General features: G+C 50.2%; 1 protein-coding gene across 2 annotated transcripts in view; it reads left to right on the top strand.

Annotated features, from left to right (window-relative positions):
• The window catches only part of kif26b (kinesin family member 26B), a 261,482-nt gene that overhangs the window by 213,651 nt on the left and 24,385 nt on the right, over positions 1-23,446 (top strand). For both annotated transcript variants that reach the window (XM_033025886.1, XM_033025887.1), the window contains 3 exons: positions 1,818-1,977; positions 13,836-13,998; positions 19,816-22,852. In XM_033025886.1, coding sequence (XP_032881777.1) covers positions 1,818-1,977; positions 13,836-13,998; positions 19,816-22,852 — 3,360 coding nt within the window. The remainder of the gene's footprint in view (positions 1-1,817; positions 1,978-13,835; positions 13,999-19,815; positions 22,853-23,446) is intronic.

The following is a 23,446-nucleotide window of genomic DNA, read 5'->3' as shown; positions in this document are numbered from 1 at the left end:
GATAAACAGGGTCTGATTAGGAACAGTCAACATGGATTTGTGCCTGGAAGGTCATGTTTAACTAATCTTCTTGAATTTTTTGAAGATGTTACTCGAGAAATTGATGAGGGTAAAGCAGTGGATGTTGTGTATATGGACTTCAGTAAGGCCTTTGACAAGGTTCCTCATGGAAGGTTGGTTAAGAAGGTTCAATGGTTGGGTATTAATGGTGGAGTAGCAAGATGGATTCAACAGTGGCTAAATGGGAGATGCCAGAGAGTAATGGTGGATGGTTGTTTGTCAGGTTGGAGGCCAGTGACGAGTGGGGTGCCACAGGGATCTGTGTTGGGTCCACTGTTGTTTGTCATGTACATCAATGATCTGGATGATGGCGTGGTAAATTGGATTAGTAAGTATGCAGATGATACTAAGATAGGTGGGGTTACGGGTAATGAAGTAGAGTTTCAAAGTCTACAGTGAGATTTATGCCAGTTGGAAGAGTGGGCTGAAAGATGGCAGATGGAGTTTAATGCTGATAAGTGTGAGGTGCTACATCTTGGCAGGACAAATCAAAATAGGACGTACATGGTAAATGGTAGGGAATTGAAGAATGTAGGTGAACAGAGGGATCTGGGAATAACTGTGCACAGTTCCCTGAAAGTGGAATCTCATGTAGATAGGGTGGTAAAGAAAGCTTTTGGTGTGCTGGCCTTTATAAATCAGAGCATTGAGTATAGAAGTTGGGATGTAATGTTAAAATTGTACAAGGCATTGGTGAGGCCAATTCTGGAGTATGGTGTACAATTTTGGTCGCCTAATTATAGGAAGGATGTCAACAAAATAGAGAGAGTACAGAGGAGATTTACTAGAATGTTGCCTGGGTTTCAGCAACTAAGTTACAGAGAAAGGTTGAACAAGTTAGGGCTTTATTCTTTGGAGCGCAGAAGGTTAAGGGGGGACTTGATAGAGGTTTTTAAAATGATGAGAGGGATAGACAGAGTTGACGTGGAAAAGCTTTTCCCACTGAGAGTAGGGAAGATTCAAACAAGGGGACATGACTTGAGAATTAAGGGACTGAAGTTTAGGGGTAACATGAGGGGGAACTTCTTTACTCAGAGAGTGGTAGCTGTGTGGAATGAGCTTCCAGTGAAGGTGGTGGAGGCAGGTTCGTTTTTATCATTTAAAAACAAATTGGATAGTTATATGGATGGGAAAGGAATGGAGGGTTATGGTCTGAGTGCAGGTATATGGGACTAGGGGAGATTATGTGTTCGGCACGGACTAGAAGGGTCGAGATGGCCTGTTTCCGTGCTGTAATTGTTATATGGTTATTATATGGTTATATGGTCATTGGGGTGTGGTAGGAAACTGGAGCACTTACAGGAAACCCATGCTCGAATCAAATAATGCATTTGTGCCAATAACTTGTCGATAACATGGCAGCACAGTGTGCAATACCCTCGATAGATTTACTTGCTTGTTCCTACAAGGCTCCTTGGTTTTGGATTGTACTCTTTATTCAAATCGTTACACATCAACCCATGGTAATAATATCACCAGCGCAGTTAGGACAGTCCCAATTGCATGTTGTGTGTTCAGCTTCTGGTCCATGTTTGTGTGTCGTTTTGGAAGTAAATGTTCTATTCTGTTTTCTGTCTGCAGCTGTATCACTGTTCCCATCTATGGGAAGGCTGACGTTCTGCAGTGTTGTGCCATTGATCAATGCTTTGTCCGCATCTGTGGGCTTAACGAGGAGCCAGGCTTGCGGGAGGGTTACTCCATTGATGGCCATGGAACAGCTGACTGATCTGATCCCTTTTATCCTCTTCTGCCGGCAGTGTCAGGAGGTCGGAGCCGCTTACACCTCATTGACCTGGGAAGCTGCGTCAAAGTGCTGAGCAAAAGTCGGGAGGGAGGTTCCGGGCTCTGCCTCTCCCTGTCTGCACTGGGAAATGTCATCCTGGCTCTGGTCAACGGCACCAAGCACATCCCCTACAAGTAAGCACTGGCTGCAACTGAGTCTGCATGAATTTGTGCGTGTATCTGTTTGTGCATTAGTACTTGCGTGTATATTTGTTATCAGCGCGAGTGTGTGTAAGGTTCTCTGTAGAGTATGGAGTCACAGAGCTGTACAACACAGAAGCAGGCCTTTCGGCCCATCATGTCCATGCTGTCTGTAGCACACACCGACATCGCATCGGTAGGCAGAGTAAGAAAAACTTAGGCAAGTGATATCCATTTTAGAGTTCTACAAGAAGCATTTGAGCAAAATAGCATTATTGATTAGAGTTTAGGGAAATGCAAATTGAGTGAAATATCCCTGCAGCATATCAATCTAAACATCAATTGTCTCTTCTCGCTAAAAACACATTGCATTTGATAATAGGCACGCCACCACTGTTGATGTTAGTCCTTCTAGTAAAAAAAACCGTGATCTCAACTAAAGCCTTCCTCTCAGTTACTTTGTGGATTCCTATAGAGAACAAAGGACTTGATGCAGTGATCTGAGTGTCATGTGAAGGTTCAGTCACTGAAGTGAATGAAAACAAAGTGATGATTATCTTTCACCCGACCTGGCACAGCAGACCTGTCTGATGAGAGTTTGAAGTCAGCGTTACTTTGATGCTATGCTTATTCTTCACTCATGGGTAATGGGTAACCAGAGCCATTCAAAGACTTCATTGCAAGCTTAATGCCAAATGTGTTACCTGACCTCTCCCTTCAGTCACTGGTGACCTGGGCCTAGCACAGGAGTGGATACTCATCAAGAAAGTCAACATTGGCAGACTATTCAACAACAGAGCCATCACGTTTATACTCTTCCTTCACATCCCCTGTGTGGCCTTCTCCACTTCGGGTCAGTCAGTCTACAATGCAAGAAGATGTTTTTATCGACACATTATCTTTCATAGCACCAGAAGGTCCCAATGCGGTTTGCTGCCAGTTTGATGACTTTGATGGGTGGTCACTCTCTTGACACAGGAAGTTCAGGAGAGGGAATAAAAGCCACTGGGCCAGCTGGCATCAACCTGGCATTGGATTCTGGCAAGGTCATTCCCACACTATTGATGGGTGGTTTGCCATATCAGAAGAGAATGAGTAAAGTGGACCTGAATTCACCAGTCGAGAAGGAGGAATCACATTGGAACAGTGCATTTTTAAAGGGCTTGGCAGATTGGATGCAGTGCAGCAGTCCCTCAGTATTGCACTGATCTGTCAATGCTGATTACTGGGTTAAGACCCTGGAGTGGGACTTGGACCTAATGATTTCTGATTTTAAATGTTATCAGCTCTGCTTTGAGGTGACCTGGAGGTTTCATCACAAGACCACCTGGATCCAGCCAGCCAGATATTACACTGCACGCCAAAGGCTTCCATCACTGTAGCAGTCCATGTTCCACCACTTCGTGGAGCTCCTGCGCTCAGTCCATGGGAATGATTGCGCTTCTAGATGCCTGCCAGCTTCATTCACCATCCTGATCCCACTCCGACCTCTCTGTCTGTAGCCTCCTGCACGGTTATGAGACCCAACACAAGCTCAAGCAACAACACCTGCTGGGCATGTTGTAGCCTTAAGGGCTCGTATTGAATTCTCAAACTTTAGATTGTACACTTTTTATTCATGTGTATATATAAGAACGTTTCTTCATGTCTTCCGGTTTTCTTCCCCTCTCAGTGTAAAGTCTGTCCTGCCCTGCATGTTCCAGAGCACCAGAACCAACCACAGTAACAACTAATCACACAGCCAATACCTGATCCCACCTGACACGTTTCACTCTGTTAGACATATTTCCTTTGTTCCAGCCACATTGCGTTAAAGTCGAGCAACTTGTTTCTATTTTTCTCACATCTGATGAAATGTTAACTGTTTCTCTTTCCACAGATGCAGCCTGAATTGCTTTATTTTTCATGCATTTTCCATTTTCTGCTTTCTATATCACTTGACCAAGTTTCTCTTCCTCTACTTGTATACAATGGCCTGGCAGCCTGCCCCACCACCTTATCATTAAAACACATTAAGGGCCTGTCCCACTTGGCCGTCATTTGCGCGCCATTTACGCGACCTGGATAGTGTGGGTAGCGCGGGACAGGCGCATGGAGTGGCGTGGAAGAGTGTGGAGTTGCGCGCGGTATCACGCAGCGCTCCAGGATTTCGTTCTGGACGAAATCTTCGCGTGCCACCAGCCTGTCGAGTAAATGACAGCCAAGTGGAACACCCTGGCGTGACACAACGTCTCACCTCCAACAGCAGCAGAAGCAGGCAAGCGATCGCCAAGCTCGGCCTGGGCTCCGGATCCGGATCCGCCCCCACACCTACTCCTTGAGCGGGGCCAAGATGATTGGAGATAGACACAAAATGCAAGAGTAACTCAGCAGGACCGGCAGCATCTCTGGAGATAAGCAATGGGTGACGTTTCGGGTCGAGACCCTTCTTCAGACTGAAGAAGGGTCTCGACCCGAAACATCACCCATTCCTTCTCTTCCTTCTCTCCAGAGATGCTGCCGGTCCTGCTGAGTTACTCTTGCATTTTGTGTCTATCTTCAAATGACGTCACGCGTTCCAGACGGCTTGCGGACGCATGATGACGCACGCAACCGTTGCGCGTCGGTCACTACCGGCCTGTCGCGTAAATGACGGCCAAGTGGGACAGGCATACTGACCTAAAAGCTTAATCTACTGGCAACTGGCAGTATTTAGCCATTTCCACTCATCCTATCACAGACATTTCCCTTTTCCCATGTATCGCGACCATAGCTTCAACCATTGAAAAATAATTTGCATATCTCTCTCTTTCTCTCTTTTTTACCCAGTTCTGATGGAGGGTGCCTGACTAGAAATGTTAACCATTTACCTTTCCACAAATAGTGCCTGACCTGCTGAGTGTTTCTGTTTATGTTCTGTTGGCTAACCCTTGATGTTGGCCATGGAACAACTCTTAACTGTCAGCCTTGCAGCATTAATTTTCCCATCACCGTTATTTTTACTGTAGACAAAACAAATGTCCTAAAAGATAAAGTGGAAAGGACGCAACAGTGAATTTTGTGCTGTAGTTGGTGTTAACAGAGTCCGGGAGATTAGTATTTAATCCCCAGTGACTCCGTTATAGTCATGGGAAAAGATAGGGAGCCCTGCCAAATTACCAGGACATTGTCGCTGACCAAGTAGGTTGAGACGTAGAGGTGTTGTGATAGTGCTGGACTCCACCATTAATGTGTCTCTCTGTGACTCGGTGGTCATTTCCAAGTGACCTTAATTATAATGGAAAACGCCCATGGGAATTAGCAATTACATGGCTAAGGAGTTCCAAGAGCTGGTAATTCCAGAACAAAGGATCGCAGTGACGCTGCTGTTATGTTTCATTGCCGTGCAAAATGGATCAATGAACGTTGGTCAGAAATGAAAGGGAAGGATTTTATGATGCCAGCAGATGGCCGGGGTTGCTGCCGATCACTGCCGGTGTAAGCGTGTGCATCACCTGCCTGCCTGCCCTGCTGAAAGCACACCAGGGTTTTGTATATCAAATAGGAATGAGAATGACAGAGTTTCCTGTTTTTTAAATCAGCCAACCCGATACTGTAATGCAAGATGACACCACTTGAGAGCTCTATGGATTTGGGTCAGAGCAAGAGTAGGCTACAGGATGCTTCGTCATCTCCAGAACACTTTTATCTCAGGAAGGGACTGAACAGCTTTGAACTGGTACTTCCACTGTGCTTCAAGTAAACTTTATTTGAGCCATTGGATCATACATCATTAAACTCACTTTGATCATTGGGGAAACCTGGACACCAGAGCCTAATCTCCGATTGTCTAAGTCAGTGGAAGAGAAAGTATTGTTGGAGAAGGAAACCTGGTGCCAGTTGGTAGTACAGGTGCACAACCTTTTATCCGAAAGCCTTGGGACCAGACACTTTTCGTAATTCGGAATTTTTCGGCTTTCGTAATGGAAGATTTTTAGCGTAGATTTTAACGGCTGGCTCAGTGGTAGAGTGCTCGGCTCGTATTCGCAAGGTCGCGAGTTTGCGCCTCGATCCCGGCAGTTACTCGATCGCGAGTTGGAGTCTTCAATGTAGTTTTTTCTTGCAGAATAGGAGAGAATAGGGAGGGTTAGGCTGGGATCATTCTCTGCGAGATGATCTTAGTGCGGGAGACAAGTGTAGGAGAGGTGTACTGACTGTGTGGGCAGAACTTTGGAAGTGATTGCCCACCATTCTCAAAAGCCGCTGTGTCTCCCTGTCCCTCCAACTCCAGAGGAATCCGCTCCCCGATGGGCCGCTACGGCGACAAGTGGCAGTTCGCCCACAGCCCGAGCTGCGCCACCCCAAGAACAAGACGTACCTTGCACACCATCAGCTTCTGCCCCTACGGGGAGCGTGTTCCTCTGGAGTTGGAGCGGGGCTGGGCTGGAGTTGCTGATCTGGGATCTCCGTGCTTGCAGTGGGCCTGGGGGTCGGTGTCCCGATGAGGGGGCGCAGCTCGGGCTGTGGGCGAACTGCCACTTGTGGCCGTAGCGGCCCATCGGGGAGCGGCTTCTGGTGGTCCTGACGTCTCTCAGCTCCTGTCCAGGGGGGTGGCCGGAAACGTCAGGACCAACAGGAACCCGCTCCCCGATGGGCCGCTACAGCGACAAGTGGCAGTTCGCCCACAGCCCGAGCTGCGCCCCCTCATCCGCAACCCGGGTTCCTGTGGAGTTGGAGCGGGGCTGGGCTAGAGTTGCTGCTGGCTGTGAGTCTCTGGGATCTCCGTGCTTGCAGTCGGTGTCCCGTTGGTCCTGACGTCTCCGGCCACCCCCCTGGACAGGAGCTGACAGGACGTCTCCGGCCACCCCCCTGTACAGGATGTCTCAGCTCCTGTACAAGGGGGTGGCCGGAGACATCACAGCCCGAGCTGCGCCCCCTCATCCGCAACCCCAAGAACAAGACGTACCTTGCACACCATCAGCTTCTGTCCCTACGGGGAGCGAATTCCTCTGGAGTTGGAACGGGGCTGGGCTGCTGCTGGCTGTGGGTCTCTGGGATCTCCGTGCTTGCAGTGGGCCTGGGGGTCGGTGTCCCGTTGGTCCTGACGTCTCCGGTGACTGGCACTGACCTGCTGGCATCGCCGACGTGAAGACAGTGCAAAGCCCCCGCGCCGGTGCAATGGGCGGGGAGCTGGAGAGGGGAGGGAAGGGGTCACACACATGGCCGGGAACCAGAGGGGTGTAGGTGGGGTGAAACTGAAGGGAGGGACAATCTGCTGCTGCCTGCCCGCTGAGTTAAAAGGTTCCCACGCAAGACTCACGATACACTGTGTATCGTGAGTCTACCGTGGGAATTTTTTAACTCAGCGGGCAGGCAGCAGCAGATTGTCAATTATTAACCCTCCCGCGCAATATGCCCTCACCTTCTCTTTTATGAATGGGGATTTAGTTCCCCTTTCTTCGAGGACCGACCGGAGGTTCCGCTGTCACCTCTGCGGGCCGTCCTCGGTGAACGTCTTCAAGGACCGAAAAAATGTCCGCTATTCGGAGCTTTTCGTTATTTGGAATTTCGGATAAAAGGTTGTGCACCTGTACTTTGTTCCTCTGGACTCATCATTCGAGAACCACAGCAGAGACTTGGCCAGAACAGCCCTGCAGACTATGCTAGGAGATGTGATTGGATTGGAGAATATCCCTTGAATGTTACAGATAATCCACACAAAGTGGTAGTCCTCTTTACTATAGTAATTACTAGCTGTAATTCTGTCTAGCTGTGATTCTGTCGCTTGAAGGTTTGTTGTGTCACTTCCCCCACAGTTTTCCACCATCAGAATACAGCAGAGCTTAGTCATGCAGTTAGTTACATAGTTAGACCCCTCTGTATTCTGAGGAGTCCTCTGTATTCTGATAATATTCACTCACTCGTCTTTCCAAGTTAGCATAGGGGGGTAACCACACTCTTCACAATGGGCATGTGAGAGAGAGAGATGGAATTGAAAGCAAAGCCCTTCACTACCATCGCTGAGAGGTGCGAGTAGGAAAATCTCCTCACCCCGAATGCATCCTCCAGGCATCATGAAGGCCAGACAGCGAGAAAGTGCATTGGGCTCCTTGCAAAATGGAACAAAGGTTCCTGGTACAGTAATGTTCTCAGAGATAGAAAAATAAAATGTGTTAGTTTTACATTAAAACCCAATGTTGTGTGGTAGAAACTCTGCACCGGCTAAACTCACAAACGCCATGAGTTGAATATCCTCCCGTTTCTTGGTGGTATTCAAACTCGCATCTCTGGATCAATGGCCAAGATCTATGGCTGTTAGTCCAATAACGTAATCCTTGCTCTATCTGTGTTACTGGACCCATGTTACAGAATTGAGGTTACTGGACCCATGTTACAGTATTGAGGTTACTGGACCAATGTTGCCGTGTTATAAGGTCATAGAGATAGGAGTAGAATTAGGCCATTTGGCCCATCAAGTCTACTCTGCCATTCAATCATGGCTGATCTATCTCTTCCTCCTAACCCCATTCTCCTGCCTTCTCCCCATAACCTCTGACACCTGTACTAATCAAAAATCTATCTATCTCTGCCTTAAAAATATCCACTGACTTGGCCTCGATACCCTTCTGTGGCAAAGAATTTCATAGATTCACCACCCTCTGATTAAAGAAATGTATCCATCTCCTACCTAAAATAACCCTTTAATTCTGAGGCTATGTCGTCTAGTCCTAGACTCTCCCACTAGTGTTGAGTAGAAACAAGGAACTGCAGATGCTGCTTTACAAAAGGAAAAGACACAAATTGCTGGAATAACTCAGCGGGTCAGGCAACATCCTTGGAGAAAACATGGAGAGGTGATGTTTCGGGTTGGGATCCTTCTTCAGACAGATGTTCAAGTTTTCCAGGGATGCTACCTGACCTGCAGAGCAACTCCAGCAGTTTGTGCCTTTTGTTTTACTATATTGAGGTTACGAGACCGATGATATTATTTTGTGGTTACAAGACCCATGTTACTAGACCTAGAGTTACTGAACCCATTACACTTTGAGTGTGATTGGAATCTGGAACTCATTGATGAGGGGCTAATACTCTGCAAAAGATTTAAGGACTTGAAACACCATGGCTTAGAATTAGTGTAGATTGGTGTTGCTAGCTGGAACATTTAAGTGCTGCCCGACTCAATGACTCTTAATTGGTGTACATTGCTTTAGATTACCAAAGAAATGCCCTGGAAATGCAACTCTTTTTAAATAATATGCTCAGTTGGATATAAAACTTCAACCAGGCACAAAAGTCAGCGTGGTGCTGTTATAACTGAAGTTGTTGTTTATTTACTTTGGACAAGCCATCTGTCTCAGGTTGGTGCCTTCCCCTAATGGTAGTTATTGGTTGCTTTACCGGCTCTGTAAAAGAGAAGGGACCTTAACCAAAGGGGATGTTTATGAAAACACAGATCAAGGGCTATTTCATTCATCTTGTATCCTGTTTCTCATTCACAGCCAGCGAGCTCCGCACTGGGTTGTGCTGTTAGACTGCCTGCTCTCACCTCCTTATTGGACTCATTTTGATGTTTAACAGTTTCCTGTGCAGTGTTTACAGGGCCTAATATAGGGCCTTCCAGAATGGAGGCGAGTGAGATGGTAGCGGTTAAGGCAGACAATGTCAGCTGTAAGCCGAACATCTCCAACACAGCGAGAAAACGCGCTCTTAATGAACTTGACCACAGCGATTACGAGGAAATTGCCAACAATGTTTTTTTTTACTAACGCTCTCTCACAAAAAAAACATAAAAAAAGATATTGGGGCAGAAGTCATAGAGTCTTACAGCATGGAAACAGGCCTTTTGGCCTAACTTTCCCACACTGACCAACATGTTCTATCTACACTAATGCCACCTGCCTGCGTTTGGCTCATATCCCTCTAAACCAGTCCTGTCCATGTACTTGTTTAAATGTGTCTTAAACATTGCAATAGTACCTGGCTCAACCTCCTCCTCCGGCAGCTCGTTCCATACACCCAACGCCCTTTGTGTGAAAAAGTTACCGGCCAGGTCCCTATTGAAGCTTTCCCCGCTCAGCTTATCCCTATGGTCCTCTGGTTCTTGATTCCCCTACTCTGGGCAAGAGGCTCCGTGTGTCTACCTGATCTGTCCCTCTCATGATTTTGTATACCTCTGTGAGTCTGATGAAAGAGATGAGGTTTGAAGGAGAAATTACGGAGAGGTGTAAGGAGGAAATTCTGGTGCACATGAACGGGAGACTTGGCTGCCGGTGTAGGTGTGATTACAACAAGACATTGGCTTCATCAGTGCAGTAGTCACCACAATGCAATGAAGGTGCATTGGCTGCAAAACCATATAACCCCTGGGAGAGGCCAGAGAAGAGGTAGAACACCCAGGCCAAAAGTATTTGAGAACTTTCTGATCCATAGCCCTCTAAACCCTTCCTATCCATATATCCGTCCAAGAGTTTTTTTATGTCATAATTGTATCTGCTTCTGTAAATTCCTTTGGCAACTCATTTCAGACACAGACTACATCTGAGTGAACAGATTGCTCCCGAGATCTTTCTTAAATATCTCCTCTCTCATCTTAAATCTCCGTCTAGTTGTAGAATTGTCTATCATAGGAAAAAGACTGTTCACTTTTATCAATGGCTCTCATGGTCTTATACACCTCAATAAGGTCACTCCTCAGCCTCTTAAACACCAAAGAAAAAATCCCGGCCTTTCCAATCTCTCCCTATAATTCTAGCTCGGACACTCAGCTAACATTCTGGTGAATCTCTTCTGCATGCTTTCCAAATTCATGACTGCCTACTGGGTGACCAGAACTACACACAGTACTCCAAGTGTCGTCTCACCAATAACTTGTACAGCTGCGTCATGAGGTCCTAACTTTTGCATTATTTTCCCAATGCCGAATGTCACCCTCACCACACCATCACTTGACTCGCTATTTTTAGGGAACCAAGATTCAAGATTCAAGAGAGTTTATTGTCTGATAGGACAATGAAATTCTTCAGCACAACAGAACAAAGTAGGCATATCTACAGAACAGATCAGTGTGTCCATATACCATTATATAAATATATACACACATGAATAAATAAACGGATAAAGTTCAAATAAACAGATAATGGGCTATTAATGTTCAGAGTTTTGTCCGAGCCAAGTTTAATAGCCTGATGGCTGTGGGGAAGTAGCTATTCCTGAACCTTGTCGTTGCAGTCTTCAGGCTCCTGTACCTTCTACGTGAAGGTAGCAGGGAGATGAGTGTGTGGCCAGGATGGTGTGGGTCCTTGATGATACTGCCAGCCTTTTTGAGGCAGCGACTGCGATAGATCCCCTCGATGGAAGGGAGGTCAGAGCCGATGATGGACTGGGCAGTGTTTACTACTTTTTGTAGTCTTTTCCTCTCCAGGGCGCTCAAGTTGCCGAACCAGGCCACGATGCAACCGGTCAGCATGCTCTCTACTGTGCACCTGTAGAAGTTAGAGTCCTCCATGACAAACTGACTCTCCGTAATCTTCTCAGGAAGTAGAGGCGCTGATGTGCTTTCTTAATAATTGCATCAGTGTTCTCGGACCAGGAAAGATCGTCAGAGATGTGCACGCCCAGGAATTTGAAGCTCTTGACCCTTTCAACCATCATTGATATAAACGGGACTGTGGGTCCCCATCCTACTCCTTCCAAAGTCCACAATCAGTTCCTTGGTTTTGCTGGTGTTGAGGGCCAGGTTATTGGTGTTGAGGACCATGCACCTGTACTCCCAGATCTCCCTTTTCTGCAACACTCTCTGGGGTCCACCATTTACTGTGAAAGTCCTGTGCTGGTATGATATTCCAAAGTGCAGCAACTTACAGCTGCTAGATCTAAATTCCATTTGCTATTCCTTTGCCCTCTTTCCCAACTGATCATGATCCTTTTCCAAACTTAGATATCTTTCCTCATTATCCACTAAACCACCAATTTTGCTGTCATCAGCAAAGTTACCAGCAACGTTAACTATATTGTCATCCAGATCAGTCTGCAGTTCCATCCCACACGTAACTCCACCATTTAATGCATATAACAAACAGTATGTCAGTCAGCAGGACAGAAACAGTGGTTAAAGAACAAGATAGGGTCAGAGGGCATGTTCATTAGCACAATGGGGCAAGAGGACGTGTTGATCAGGAGGATAGGGCCAGTGGTCAGAAGGGATATTAACAAGTTTTGAGAAATGGTTGAAATCGACTGAGATACTTGCAATGGAAAAAAAGTTTGAGGAAATATTTGGTGGTTAGAGATTAAATTGGTCGCAGTAGATTGGTCCGGAGATCCATGTATATCTGCAGTTCCTTCCTACATATTTAAGTTTGAAACTACACACCAGTTGTTCCAAGGAAAGCTCAGAAACTAGACACTAGTCGTTTATTAATCAGCGTTCCATTCAATGTGGAAAGATCTTGTAGGCAGCAGATGTACGTCTATGAGAGTGACTGCAGACCCACGTGAAACAAATCAGCTGGAAATAAACAAACTTCAGGCATGACAAGAAGCCTTGTACATTTGAGAAAATTGCAAAATACTTGTGACATTGAGAGAGCTTTATGATTGGTATTTCTGCCAAAATAACTTGTGGAAGTGCACAAGGATATACGGATGTGAGTGGAGTGAATCTGGTATTGAGTGTGTCCCTGTCTGTTTGCTGCTGGTAACCACACACATGTCTAGATGCAACAGAAAGACTGCATAGTCACAGTGTTTAATGTGTACTTGAAATATGTCCAAATATTGAACTGCTCCATGAAATTCAAGCGATATTCTAAATGGTGTGTTTTTGGTCTGAGGTCACTGTTACATTGTGGATTCACGGAGACATACAACACGACCTTTGGCCATCCAAGTCATCCAGCATGCAATAAAAAACTAATGCTACTCGCTAATTCCATTTTATTTTCCCCACATTCCCATCAACCTGCCCAAATTCTACCATCATGTATACACTGAGGCAATTTACAGCGTCAAATTACCCAACCAACCCACATGTTTGTGGGATGTGGGAGACACCCCAGTGGGAGAACATGCAAACTCCACTCAGTCAGTCAGGATTGAACCCGGGCCGCTGGCGCTGTGAGGCATTGATTCTACATGCTGTGCCACTGTGCAAATCCTTCAGCCTCAGCTTCTTCTCAATCAAGCAGGCCGACTGCAAGAATCCACATTACCTGGAATTACAGGGTCCAATATAGAGTCAGACCTTTCAGCCCACTGGTCTACACAAGCCTATACAGGTTCTTGGTTAGTAAGGGTATCAAAGGTTACGGGGGAAGGTAGGAGAATGGGGTTGAGAGGGAAAGATAGATCAGCCATTATTGAATGGCGGAGCAGACGATGGGCCGAATGGCTTAATTCTGCTCCTAAGACCTGAATTAATGACTTTTATTGAGTCACCCTGTAGCCCTTCTCTTTCCTGGAGAATCCCAAATAGCACAGTGGTGCAGCCTGTGAAACAGCTGCCCCATAGCTGGGCTCAGTACTGACCTCCGCTACTGTCAGAGTGGACTCTGCATGTTCTCCTTGTGACCCATGTTTTCTCCCACGTCCCAAAGATGTTGATTAATTGACCCTGTATATTGTCCCTAGTGTGCGGGTGAGTGGCAGAATCTGGAACGAGTTGATGAGACTGCTGGGAGAATAATGTGGGTTTGAGTCTGATTAGCGTCAATAAATGCTTGTCGAAGGGCCTGCTTGCGTGCTATCTCTCCCAAATAGCTCACTACTCGCCTTTGCTAGTAATTATAATCCTCAGACCGTCATCCACATCCTCTCCAGTGTTTCTGTCTGATTTGGGGACCTGGTCAATGATGGTTCATGTGGTCATGTGCTGTGTTGTTGCTTCACTGTTTCAGGGAGAGCAAACTGACCATGCTGCTGCGGGAGTCGCTGGGCAACCTGAACTGCCGGACCACCATGATTGCCCACATCTCGTCCTCCTCCAGCCACTATTCCGAAACCCTGTCCACCATCCAGATCGCCTCCAGAGTGCTCCGAATGAAGAAGAAGAAAACAAAGGTTGGTGGGATTTACCAAACACCGGAGGGGGTGGGTTTAAAGATTTATTTGTTAAAGAGGTGACTGAGTGAGTGGGGGAAGCCCTGAACGCTAGGTCCATCAGATGTCCTAGGTGCTAGGGAGAGGTACCAGCCATGGATGTTAGCTAGTGCACCTACAAATGGACTCTGGGCTTTGCCTGACCTATTCCCTGTTTCCATAGGCTTCTACATCTGTCCAAAACCTCCACCACCTAGATGCTCAACTCTGGTAAGCAGCACTTGCTGTGCAATTTAGCAGTGTCAGACAATGTAGTCCGTCTTTGAAACTTTGGCCATTGGGGTTTACTGCTGACAGGCAGGGAGAATCTATTGGCAGCACTCCTGCAACACTGCCCCTTGCTGTCCCGTATTTCCTTCACCCTCAGCTGTCGGCTGCCTCGTTTGGCCACATCTTCTTCTTCTTCTTGCGTATGGCGTGCACAGCCTAAAGTTGTAGGACAACTTGTTCTATTTGATCTTATTTGGTTTGGCCACGTGTCCTATTCCAGCTTCTATACCGATTACTCAGCACGATGGAGGGTGGGCCACTCGGCCCTTTGGGCCTGTGATGGTGTTCCATTCACCGGAGGTTAATGGTTGCCAGTGGCTCCACAAAATTCAGGTCCCCATCTTTGCCCCGGGTCTTCGCCCAATAAATATCTCTCTTTTGGGAACAGGAGCTCCGACTAGTCCAGCAACCTGTGGGGATGGCCGCCCAGATGATCCCCCCCCCCCCCCCCCCCCCGCTCTGTGCAGATTGTTTCCTGATCTTGTTCCAGGTGTCCCAGGTGTGGGGAGGGGGAAGCTGCACATCTGCATTGGATGAATCGAGCAGCTGGCTACGCACAGGGACCAAGGGTTCTGTGTGATTAATTGATACTTGCCCCGGGGAGAGGAGTAACCCAGTTCAGGCTGAAGGCACACGGAGCACACTTCACCCTGTAATTACCCCATCCCAAAAGGACAAAGGAATTCTGCCCCGGCAAGCACAGCTGGCGCGCGAAGCGCGGAGCACCCAGCAATTGTGGAGCATAGGTGGCGAGTTGAGAGAGGAAAAATGTCTCCACTCTGGAGGAATGTGCATCCGTGGAATTCTCTACCCCAGAGGTGGATTAGGAGCAGATATTGTGTGTGCCGAAGACCCAGATTGTTGAGCAGTGAGGGACTCGAGTTTAATGAGGATGCAACAGGAGGACTTCAGCCGTGGTCATGCGGGCATGAATTTGTCTGGCAGAATGGCCTTCTTCCTCTCATTCTCCGAGCAAAGCGAGGTTGGAGGGGAAACTCCATCCAGATGCCATCAGCAGGATGCTTCTGTCCACGTATGGGCCTGCATACGTTTGAAGCTAACTTAATAACTGCTACTTCTTTATACTCTCCCAGCAGGTGACTTTAAATAGTTCCCCTTTTCACTGCCGATGACACATTGTCCATAATCATCACTGCCACTCGACCCATTTGCCAGCTCTGGATCACACTGAGCCTTGCACTCACAAGGTGGTGGTCAAATCTTGGCCAGAATAACTGCAGCACAAGCAGAGTGATGGACTGATCCTTGAATGTGTTTTTTGTTAAAGGAACCAATTGTAGGGTGTATATGCATGTTGTACAGGATGTGGACCTTGATTGTGTGTGGCTTTTGTTCAGGAACTAGTCACTGGTTGTGTGTGGCTGTTGTACAGGAGCTCAATCTTGGTTGCATGTGGCTGTTGTACAGGAACTGGCCCTTGATTCTGTGTAGGTGTTGTAGAGAAAATGGCCGTTGTGTGTTGGTGTTGTATAGGAACTATTCTTGTGTGTGTGGATGTTATTGTATGTATGTGGGTGTTGTACATTGTTGGTTGTATGTGGCTCTTGTACAGCAACTGGTCCTTGATTGAGTGTCAGTGTTGCATCGAAAATGGTCGTCGTTGTACAGGGTATTGTACAGGAACTCATCCTTGGCTGCACGGGGGCATTTGGCCGTAGTAGTTTATGCTGCACACAAGGCTCCCTCCATCTCACTCTGTAAGTGCACTGCATGCGCACCTGATCAATTGGTGCTTGATTGCGAATGGGTGTTGTACGGGGAATGGCCTTAGAGTCATAGTCTTACAATTGGGAAGCAGGCCCTTCAACCCAATTTGTCCACACCAGCCAACATGTCCCATCTACACTAGTTCCACCTGCCTGCATTTGCCCCATATCTCTCTAAACCTGTCCTATCCATGTACCTGTCTAAATGTTTCTTAAACTTCTATTGTGTGTGTACACTGTACAGGAATGAGTGCTTGGCTGTATGTGGCAATGTAGTCTGCCTCCAACAGTCAGTTCCATTGGGATAGTTTGCTCCCGGCCTTTCATCTTGGGTATGAGACCAGTCACCCTGGCGACGAGGAAGTGGGAAGAATAGGTTTGGATTTGGCTCCACTGTGATCAAGTGATCACAGTGGGGAACCATTTAATTGCTTCCCTTGTCTTCCGTTCCCCCCCCCCCCCCCCCCCCCCCCCCCCCTTGACAGCAGCCTAGGTCCACTTGTCCATGGTTAGGAACATAATTGCGTTAAACCTGATAGGTTTGAAGCTCCCCTTGTGCCAGACCTTGTTGATCAGGTGCACGTGCAGTGCACTTACAGAATGAGATGGAGGGAGCCTTGTGTGCAGCATAAACTACTAGGGCCGAATGGCCTGCTTGTTTCCAGCACTTCGCAAAAATAAATTGCTATGTGCGTGCCGCAGGCACAATTAGCGAATCAGCTTGCAAAAATAAATAATGGGTTTCCTTCTTTTTAACAACCTCTAAATGCTTTGTAATCTAGTAATATAATAAATCAATGTCTTCTGAGCTGCTTTAAATTGCAGACATTTATCTTTCCGTCCCGCACAAACCACAGTTTAATTTGGTCTCCTCTGAGCAGGAGACTCTGCAGGTTCTGCAGCTGCTGCACAGAAGGCAGTGCGGTACCGAAGGAGATGTGAGACGTGCCTGCCTTTCACATGTGGCTGTAGGCCGAGACCCTGCCTGCTCGGTGTTACCATTATGGAGAAGAGTGGGGGCGGTCCCCCTGCAGACCCGGCCAATTTCTATCTCTTTGCAGATCACAGATTATTGTGACGACCATTTGCTTCGCACAGTTTGTGGCTTGTACGGGAGGACAGGCCAATCCCTCAATCTATCTCCCAGTCTCCATCAAATGTAATCATGACTCCGAGATGTCCCAGAACTATCCACAGGCAGTGAAGCTGCTGGTGGAATGTGCGGAGTTCAAGATCTCAAAGAGCCGTGAGATAAATGACCAGGTGACAAATGTTTACCTGGACATTTATCCTATCCCACACTCCATGAAATCTGCTCTTGAGGAGAATGATGTGCCCAGCATCTCATGGGAAGGTGTACCCGCTGAAAACAGCATTCCTTCAGCCAGCCTACTTCCCCTGGATTGGGTTTGAGGCCATGACTGTCTCTCTCAGTCAAAGACCTCAGGAGAACCGTCCATATTCAGAGGAAAATGTTTCAAGGAAGAACAGGCCCTTAGGCCCATGATGCCTGTGTCAAGTTAAAATAATCCTGTCTGCTTACTTGTTATCTGTATCCCACCATTCCCTGCATATCCATGTCTTATCTAAAACCCACTTAAATGCCATGTTCATATCTGCCGACACCATCACAACACCCCCCTCCCCACCACCACTGTGCAGGGTGCACCACCCACCACTCTCTATGTAAAACAAAAATGCCCCCTACATACCCTTTAAACTTTGCCCCTTCTCACCTTAAAGCTATGCCCTGTAGTCTTTGATATTTTCACCCTGGGAAAAATATTCTGTCTACCCTATCTATATCTCATAATTTTATGTAGTTCTATTAGGTCTCCCCTCTGGCACTCCAGAGGAAACAATCCCAGTTGTTTCAATTTCTCCTTATGACTAATTTCCTAGATTAGAGTAGTTTTACTGCATTGTATAGAGCCGTGGTGAGACCACACATGGAGTACTGTGTTCAATTTTGCTCTCCATGCCTGTAAAAGGGATGGACTTACCACAGAGGGAGTGCAGTGACTATTCACCGAGCTGACTCCAGAGGAGGTAGGTTTGCTGTGAGGGATGAGACCTGTATCCTCCAGAGTTTAGTGGAGTGAGAGATCCCATTGAAACCTCCAGGGCTCGACAGACTGACTGCAGTATCGACATTTCCCATGGTCAGTCCACAGTCTCGGATCAGATGCAAGCTGCTCGGAACTGGCAAGATCAGGGATTTCTTTAGTCAGTGAGTTGGAATTTCTGGAACCCATGAGTGGGTTCTGATCTACTGATACTGCTATCCACTGATACTCTCCTCCGCCTAGCAGAGCTGGTCCTTACCCTTAATAACTTTTCATTTGACTCCTCCCATTTCCTCCAAATACAAGGCGTAGCTATGGGCATGCGCATGGGCCCTAGCTATGCCTGCCTCTTTGTAGGGTACGTCGAACAATCCTTGTTCGAGACGTACAGTGGCCCTATCCCCGAACTACATCGACGACTGCATTGGTGCTACCTCCTGCACCCACACACAACTCACTGACTTCATCCATTTCACCACTAACTTCCATTCGGCACTCAAATACACGTGAACCATTTCCGACATTTCCCTACCATTTCTTGACCTCACTATCTCCATCGCAGGGGATAGACTCCTGACCGACATCCACTATAAACCCACTGACTCCCATGGCTATCTGGACTAAATCTCTTCCCATCCTGCTTCCTGTAAGGACTTCATCCCCTACTTCCAATTCCACCTTCTACGCCGCATCTGCACCCAGGATGAGGTGTTCCACACCAGGGCATCTTCAGGGAATGGGGGTTCCCCTCCTCTACCATAGATGAGGCTCTCAGCAGGGTCTCTTCTATACCCCGTGACTCTCACTCCCCATCCCACCACTCGTAACAAGGGCAGAGTCCCCCTTGTCCTCACCTTTTAACCCACCAGCCGTCACGTACAACAAATAATCCTCAGTCATTTTTGCCACATCCAATGTGACCCCACCACTTGCCACATCTTCCCATCTCCTCCCCTGTATGCTTTCCGCAGAGACCACTCCCTCCGTAACTCCCTGGTCAATTCGTCCCTTCCCACCCGAACCACCCCCTCCATGGTCAGAGTGAGGACCACCGTAAATTGGAGGACCTTTCTGTCCTCGGCCACCTCATATTTCGCTTGGGCAGTTTGCACCCCAGCGGTATGAGCATTGACTTCTCTAATTTCAGGTAGTCCTTACTTTCTTCTCCCCTTCTCAGCTCTCCCTCAGCCCACTGGCTCCACCTCTCCTTTCTTCTTCCCGCCCCCCCCACCCTCACATCAGTCTGAAGAAGGGTTTCGGCCCAAAACGTTGCCTATTTCCTTCGCTCTAGAGATGCTGCCTCACCCGCTGAGATTCTCCAGCACTTTTGTCTACCTACCATTTCTTTAGTCAGAGTAGTTCTGTGGTGGGTGGTCACTGTGTTAGAATATAGAACAATACAGCACAGGAACAGGCCCTCCAGCCCACAGAATCTGTACCAAGTTAAACAAATCTCCTCTGCCCTCATGTAATCCATGTGTTAATGCAAAACCTGATAGATTTCTAAGAAAATAAGGAATGAAGAGCTGTGGGGAGAATGTAGGTCAATCGTGCTCGGAGAGAAGATGAGTGAATAATGGGACAGGCTTGGAGAGCCCACATTATGCCCTCCTGCTCCCACCAGCTATGTTGTGGGGAGGGGATTGCTGGTTTACTGTGATGTTGGGTGGGGAGTGTTGGGCGTAGATGCTGACCGACGTTCTCTCTCTTTGCAGTACACCTCCAGTTCATCCGGGGGTGAGAGCTCGTGCGAGGAAGGGAGGATGCGGCGCCCCACCCAGCTGCGGCCCTTCCACCCGCGGCCTGGTGCTGACCCCGAGCTGCCCCTCTTGCACCTGGTGGGTGAGGCTGACTACTCGTCCAGCAGCGAGCAGTCGTGCGACACGGTGATCTACGTGGGTCCCAACGGCACCGCCCTGTCGGACAAGGAGCTGACCGACAACGAGGGCCCGCCGGACTTCGTCCCCATCATCCCCTCGCTGCAGAAGAGCAAGAAGGAGGCAGGGCCAGAGGCCGGGACTGAGGGGGACTGCCTGAAGTGCAACACCTTCGCTGAGCTGCAGGAAAGGCTGGGGTGCATCGATGGCAGCGAAGAGCCCACCAAGTTCCCCCTTGAGGAGACCCCCACCGTGCCCAGCACCGAGACCCCCGCCCGGCACGAGGAGGCGATTGAGCCCACACACCCTCAGCACGGCAATGAGTGCGCCGAGGAGCCTGCGTGGACCGGGCCCCAGGCCTCACCGACCCCCACCACGTCCGGCCCTTCCCCATCCCCTTCCCCTGCCACTGGTGCCCCCCAGCCAGGCCTGGCGAGAGGGCAGAACGCCAAGGAGGCCTGGCACGTGGGCGGAGCCCCAGAGCCGAAACCGAGGCCCATGGGTTCGCCACGGCTGGGCGTGGCCAGCCTGTCGAAGACGGCGGAGTACAGGCCCCAACACTCCCCCTCCCAGCGCTGCAAGGTATATACTCAGAAGGGTTCTCTGCCCAGCCCCGCCCCGCCTCCCCCACAGCCTGAGATCCGGGCTGCACCGGTGGGAATGAGCCCTCAGGCGGCCAAGAAGGCCGGGGAGCGTCCAGCACGGGATGAGCCGGAGCGGAGCAGCGAGGATGAGCTGGTCTTCGCCCTGGTGGAGGAGCTGAGCATCAGCGGGGTCCTGGGCGAGGGCAGGCCCACCAGCATCATCAGCTTCGACAGCGACTGCTCCCTGCTGGCGCTGGCCTCGGGCTCCCGGCCCGCCAGCACCATCAGCAGCATGAGCGAGGGCCCAGAGGGTGAGGCGGGCCCTGCCACCCTCTCCGAGGTCAGCCTGGCCCGGTTCCTGCCCTTCCCCAAGCCGGGCCTGGACCAGAGGCTGCTGGTGTCCGCCAGCCGACGCTCCTCCATCAGCTCGTGGCTGAGTGAGGTGAGCGACGGCGAGCAGTCGTCCCACAGCTTTGTGGCGCAGAACAGCCGCGGCTTCGGCGAGGCTCTGGCCGATCCCTCGGCGGTGGGGGAGCTGCCCGACGAGTGCCTGGCCTACCTGCGGGCCGGCAAGTACTCCATCCTCGACAAGTTCCTGGGCCTGCAGGACGAGGACTCCGAGACCAGGAGCCTTTACCAGGTGGCCGCCAATCACAACAATAGCATGTCCACCCTGGGGAAGGCCACTCTGCCCATCACCAAATCCCCTAGCCTCCCCATCCAGGCCGAAGAACTGGCCCAGCCCTGCACCCAACCGAAGCCAGTCGAGCAGGCCCACGAAGGCGAAAGGCCCCAGGATTTTGCCCCCGCACCCCCCTCCACCCAGCACCATGAGGCTGAGACAGCGGGCAACCAGGCCTCGAGCGGGATGAAGTTTGAGGATCCATGGCTGAAGCGTGAAGTGGAGGAGGAAGAAGATGAGAGAGAGGCCGGTCAAGATAGGAGCCATGGGGCGGAGGGCCTGACACAGAACCGGAATAAGGCCTGGGGCCGGGCGGAGAGTGGGGAGTCCAGAGAGTGTCCCGGCAGGCCGGATCACCTCGGGCGCGTGGCAGACGGCTGTGAGACCAGCCTCGACTCCCCCTCCAGTCAGGCCCCCACTTTGCCCTGTCGCCATGACGACCCCGAGGCCCCAAGGGCACCCTGCCCGGGCACGGAGACCACGGCCGCACCCTCGCAGGCCTCGGCCCCTTGCAGTCCCAGAACCACCCTGGATTCCCCGAAGCACGGGGCGTTGCCCAGGCCCAAGGGCATGCCCCCCCTGCCACCCGTCCGCAAGTCCAGCCTGGACCAGAAGAACAGAGCCAGCCCGCAGCACGTGCCTTCCAGCCCGGCCGGGCCTGGGCAGGCCAGCACCCCGGACGAGTGGAGCCCCCAGGGCAAGGCCAAGGCCCTCGGCACAGACATTGGCAGCAAGTGGAGCAGCGGGAAGCTTGAGCTGGCTGGCTCCCGGGGCAACTCCCTGAACAGGAGGTATGCCGGGCAGTACCACTGCCTGTCCCTGGAGAGGGTGGGGAGCCTGACATCCGTGGGGTCGAAGGTCAGCACCGGAAGAGACAGCACCATGCCGCGGGCCGGCCGCAGCCTGAACCGGGCCGGCCCCTCCTTGCCCACGCACTCGGGCCCCGCCCCGGCCTCCTCCCCCAAGCCCAGCCCCTCCAAGATGTCCGCCGTGGGCAAGCTGCTGCTGGCCGGCCCTAAGTCCCGGAGCCTGTCTGCCTCCAGCACCAAGACGCTGAGCTTCTCCACCAAGTCACTGCCGCAGTCGGTGGGCCGCAGCTGCAGCATGCCCTCCGACTCTAAGAACATGTCGTGGTCTACGCAGTCCCTGAGCAGCAAGCAGGGCCGGACCTCCAGTATAGTGGCAAAATTGCCCCTCCGGGCTGTCAACGGCCGCATCTCCGAGCTGCTGCAGGGCAGCTCCGGCCCGCGGGCCCACCGCCCGCCACCGGGGGGCGGCACAGAGGGGCAGGGGCCGGACAAGGCAACCCCCACCCCGCAGGCCCTGCCCTCGCCCTACAGCAAGATCACACCGCCCCGCAAGCCCCACCGCTGCAGCAGCGGGCACGCCAGCGACAATAGCAGCGTGCTGAGCGGGGAGCTGCCCCCTGCCATGGGAAAGACCGCACTCTTCTACCACAGCGGTGGCTCCAGTGGCTATGAGAGCATGATGAGGGACAGCGAGGCCACCGGCAGCGCCTCCTCTGCTCAGGACTCCACCAGCGAGAACGGCAACTCCGTGTCCGGCCGCTGCAGGAGCCTGAAGTCGCCCAAGAAAAGGACCAATGCAGGTAAGGTGACCAGCGCACGTTTCCTGGACTATGGCGTGGGACGCGGTGGGGGATGCCGACTTGCAAATGACCCCCTTCCCACACATGGATAGACCGGTAGCTGTTTTGTTTTGCCAGCTCCTACCTGTTTGCCTGAACCTTGACCCTCTGGACAGGACAGTGGCACAGCTGGTAGAGCCGCTGCCTCCGAGTGACAGATTTTCGGGTTTGATACTGACCTTGGTGCTGTCAATGTGGAGTTTGCATGTTCTCCCTGTGACTGTGTGGGTTTCCTCCAGGTGTTCCAGTCTGAAAGATGTGTAGTTTGGTGATTTATCCACGCCAGTCTGTTGAACGTTTCCTAAAACCTGGAACAGTCTTCCCCACTCTGTTTAAAATATGTACGCATGTATTAAAAAAAGTAACATTCGTTATACTGTGAATAGATTATTGTGAGGCAGGCAAGGCAGTTAAAATTTATAGAACCCCTCTGTTAAAATTATGTTAAGAAGCAGATCTGGCATGACCTAATCCCTCTGCCACAGAGGGTAGTTGAGGCCAGTTCATTGGCTATATTTAAGAGGGAGTTAGATGTGGCCCTTGTGGCTAAAGGGA

The sequence above is a fragment of the Amblyraja radiata genome, chromosome 8 (genome assembly GCF_010909765.2).
Source record: "Amblyraja radiata isolate CabotCenter1 chromosome 8, sAmbRad1.1.pri, whole genome shotgun sequence".
NCBI classification, from domain to species: domain Eukaryota; kingdom Metazoa; phylum Chordata; class Chondrichthyes; order Rajiformes; family Rajidae; genus Amblyraja; species Amblyraja radiata.
Note: the sequence above shows the minus strand (reverse complement) of the source record. Positions and strands in the feature narration are given on the sequence as shown.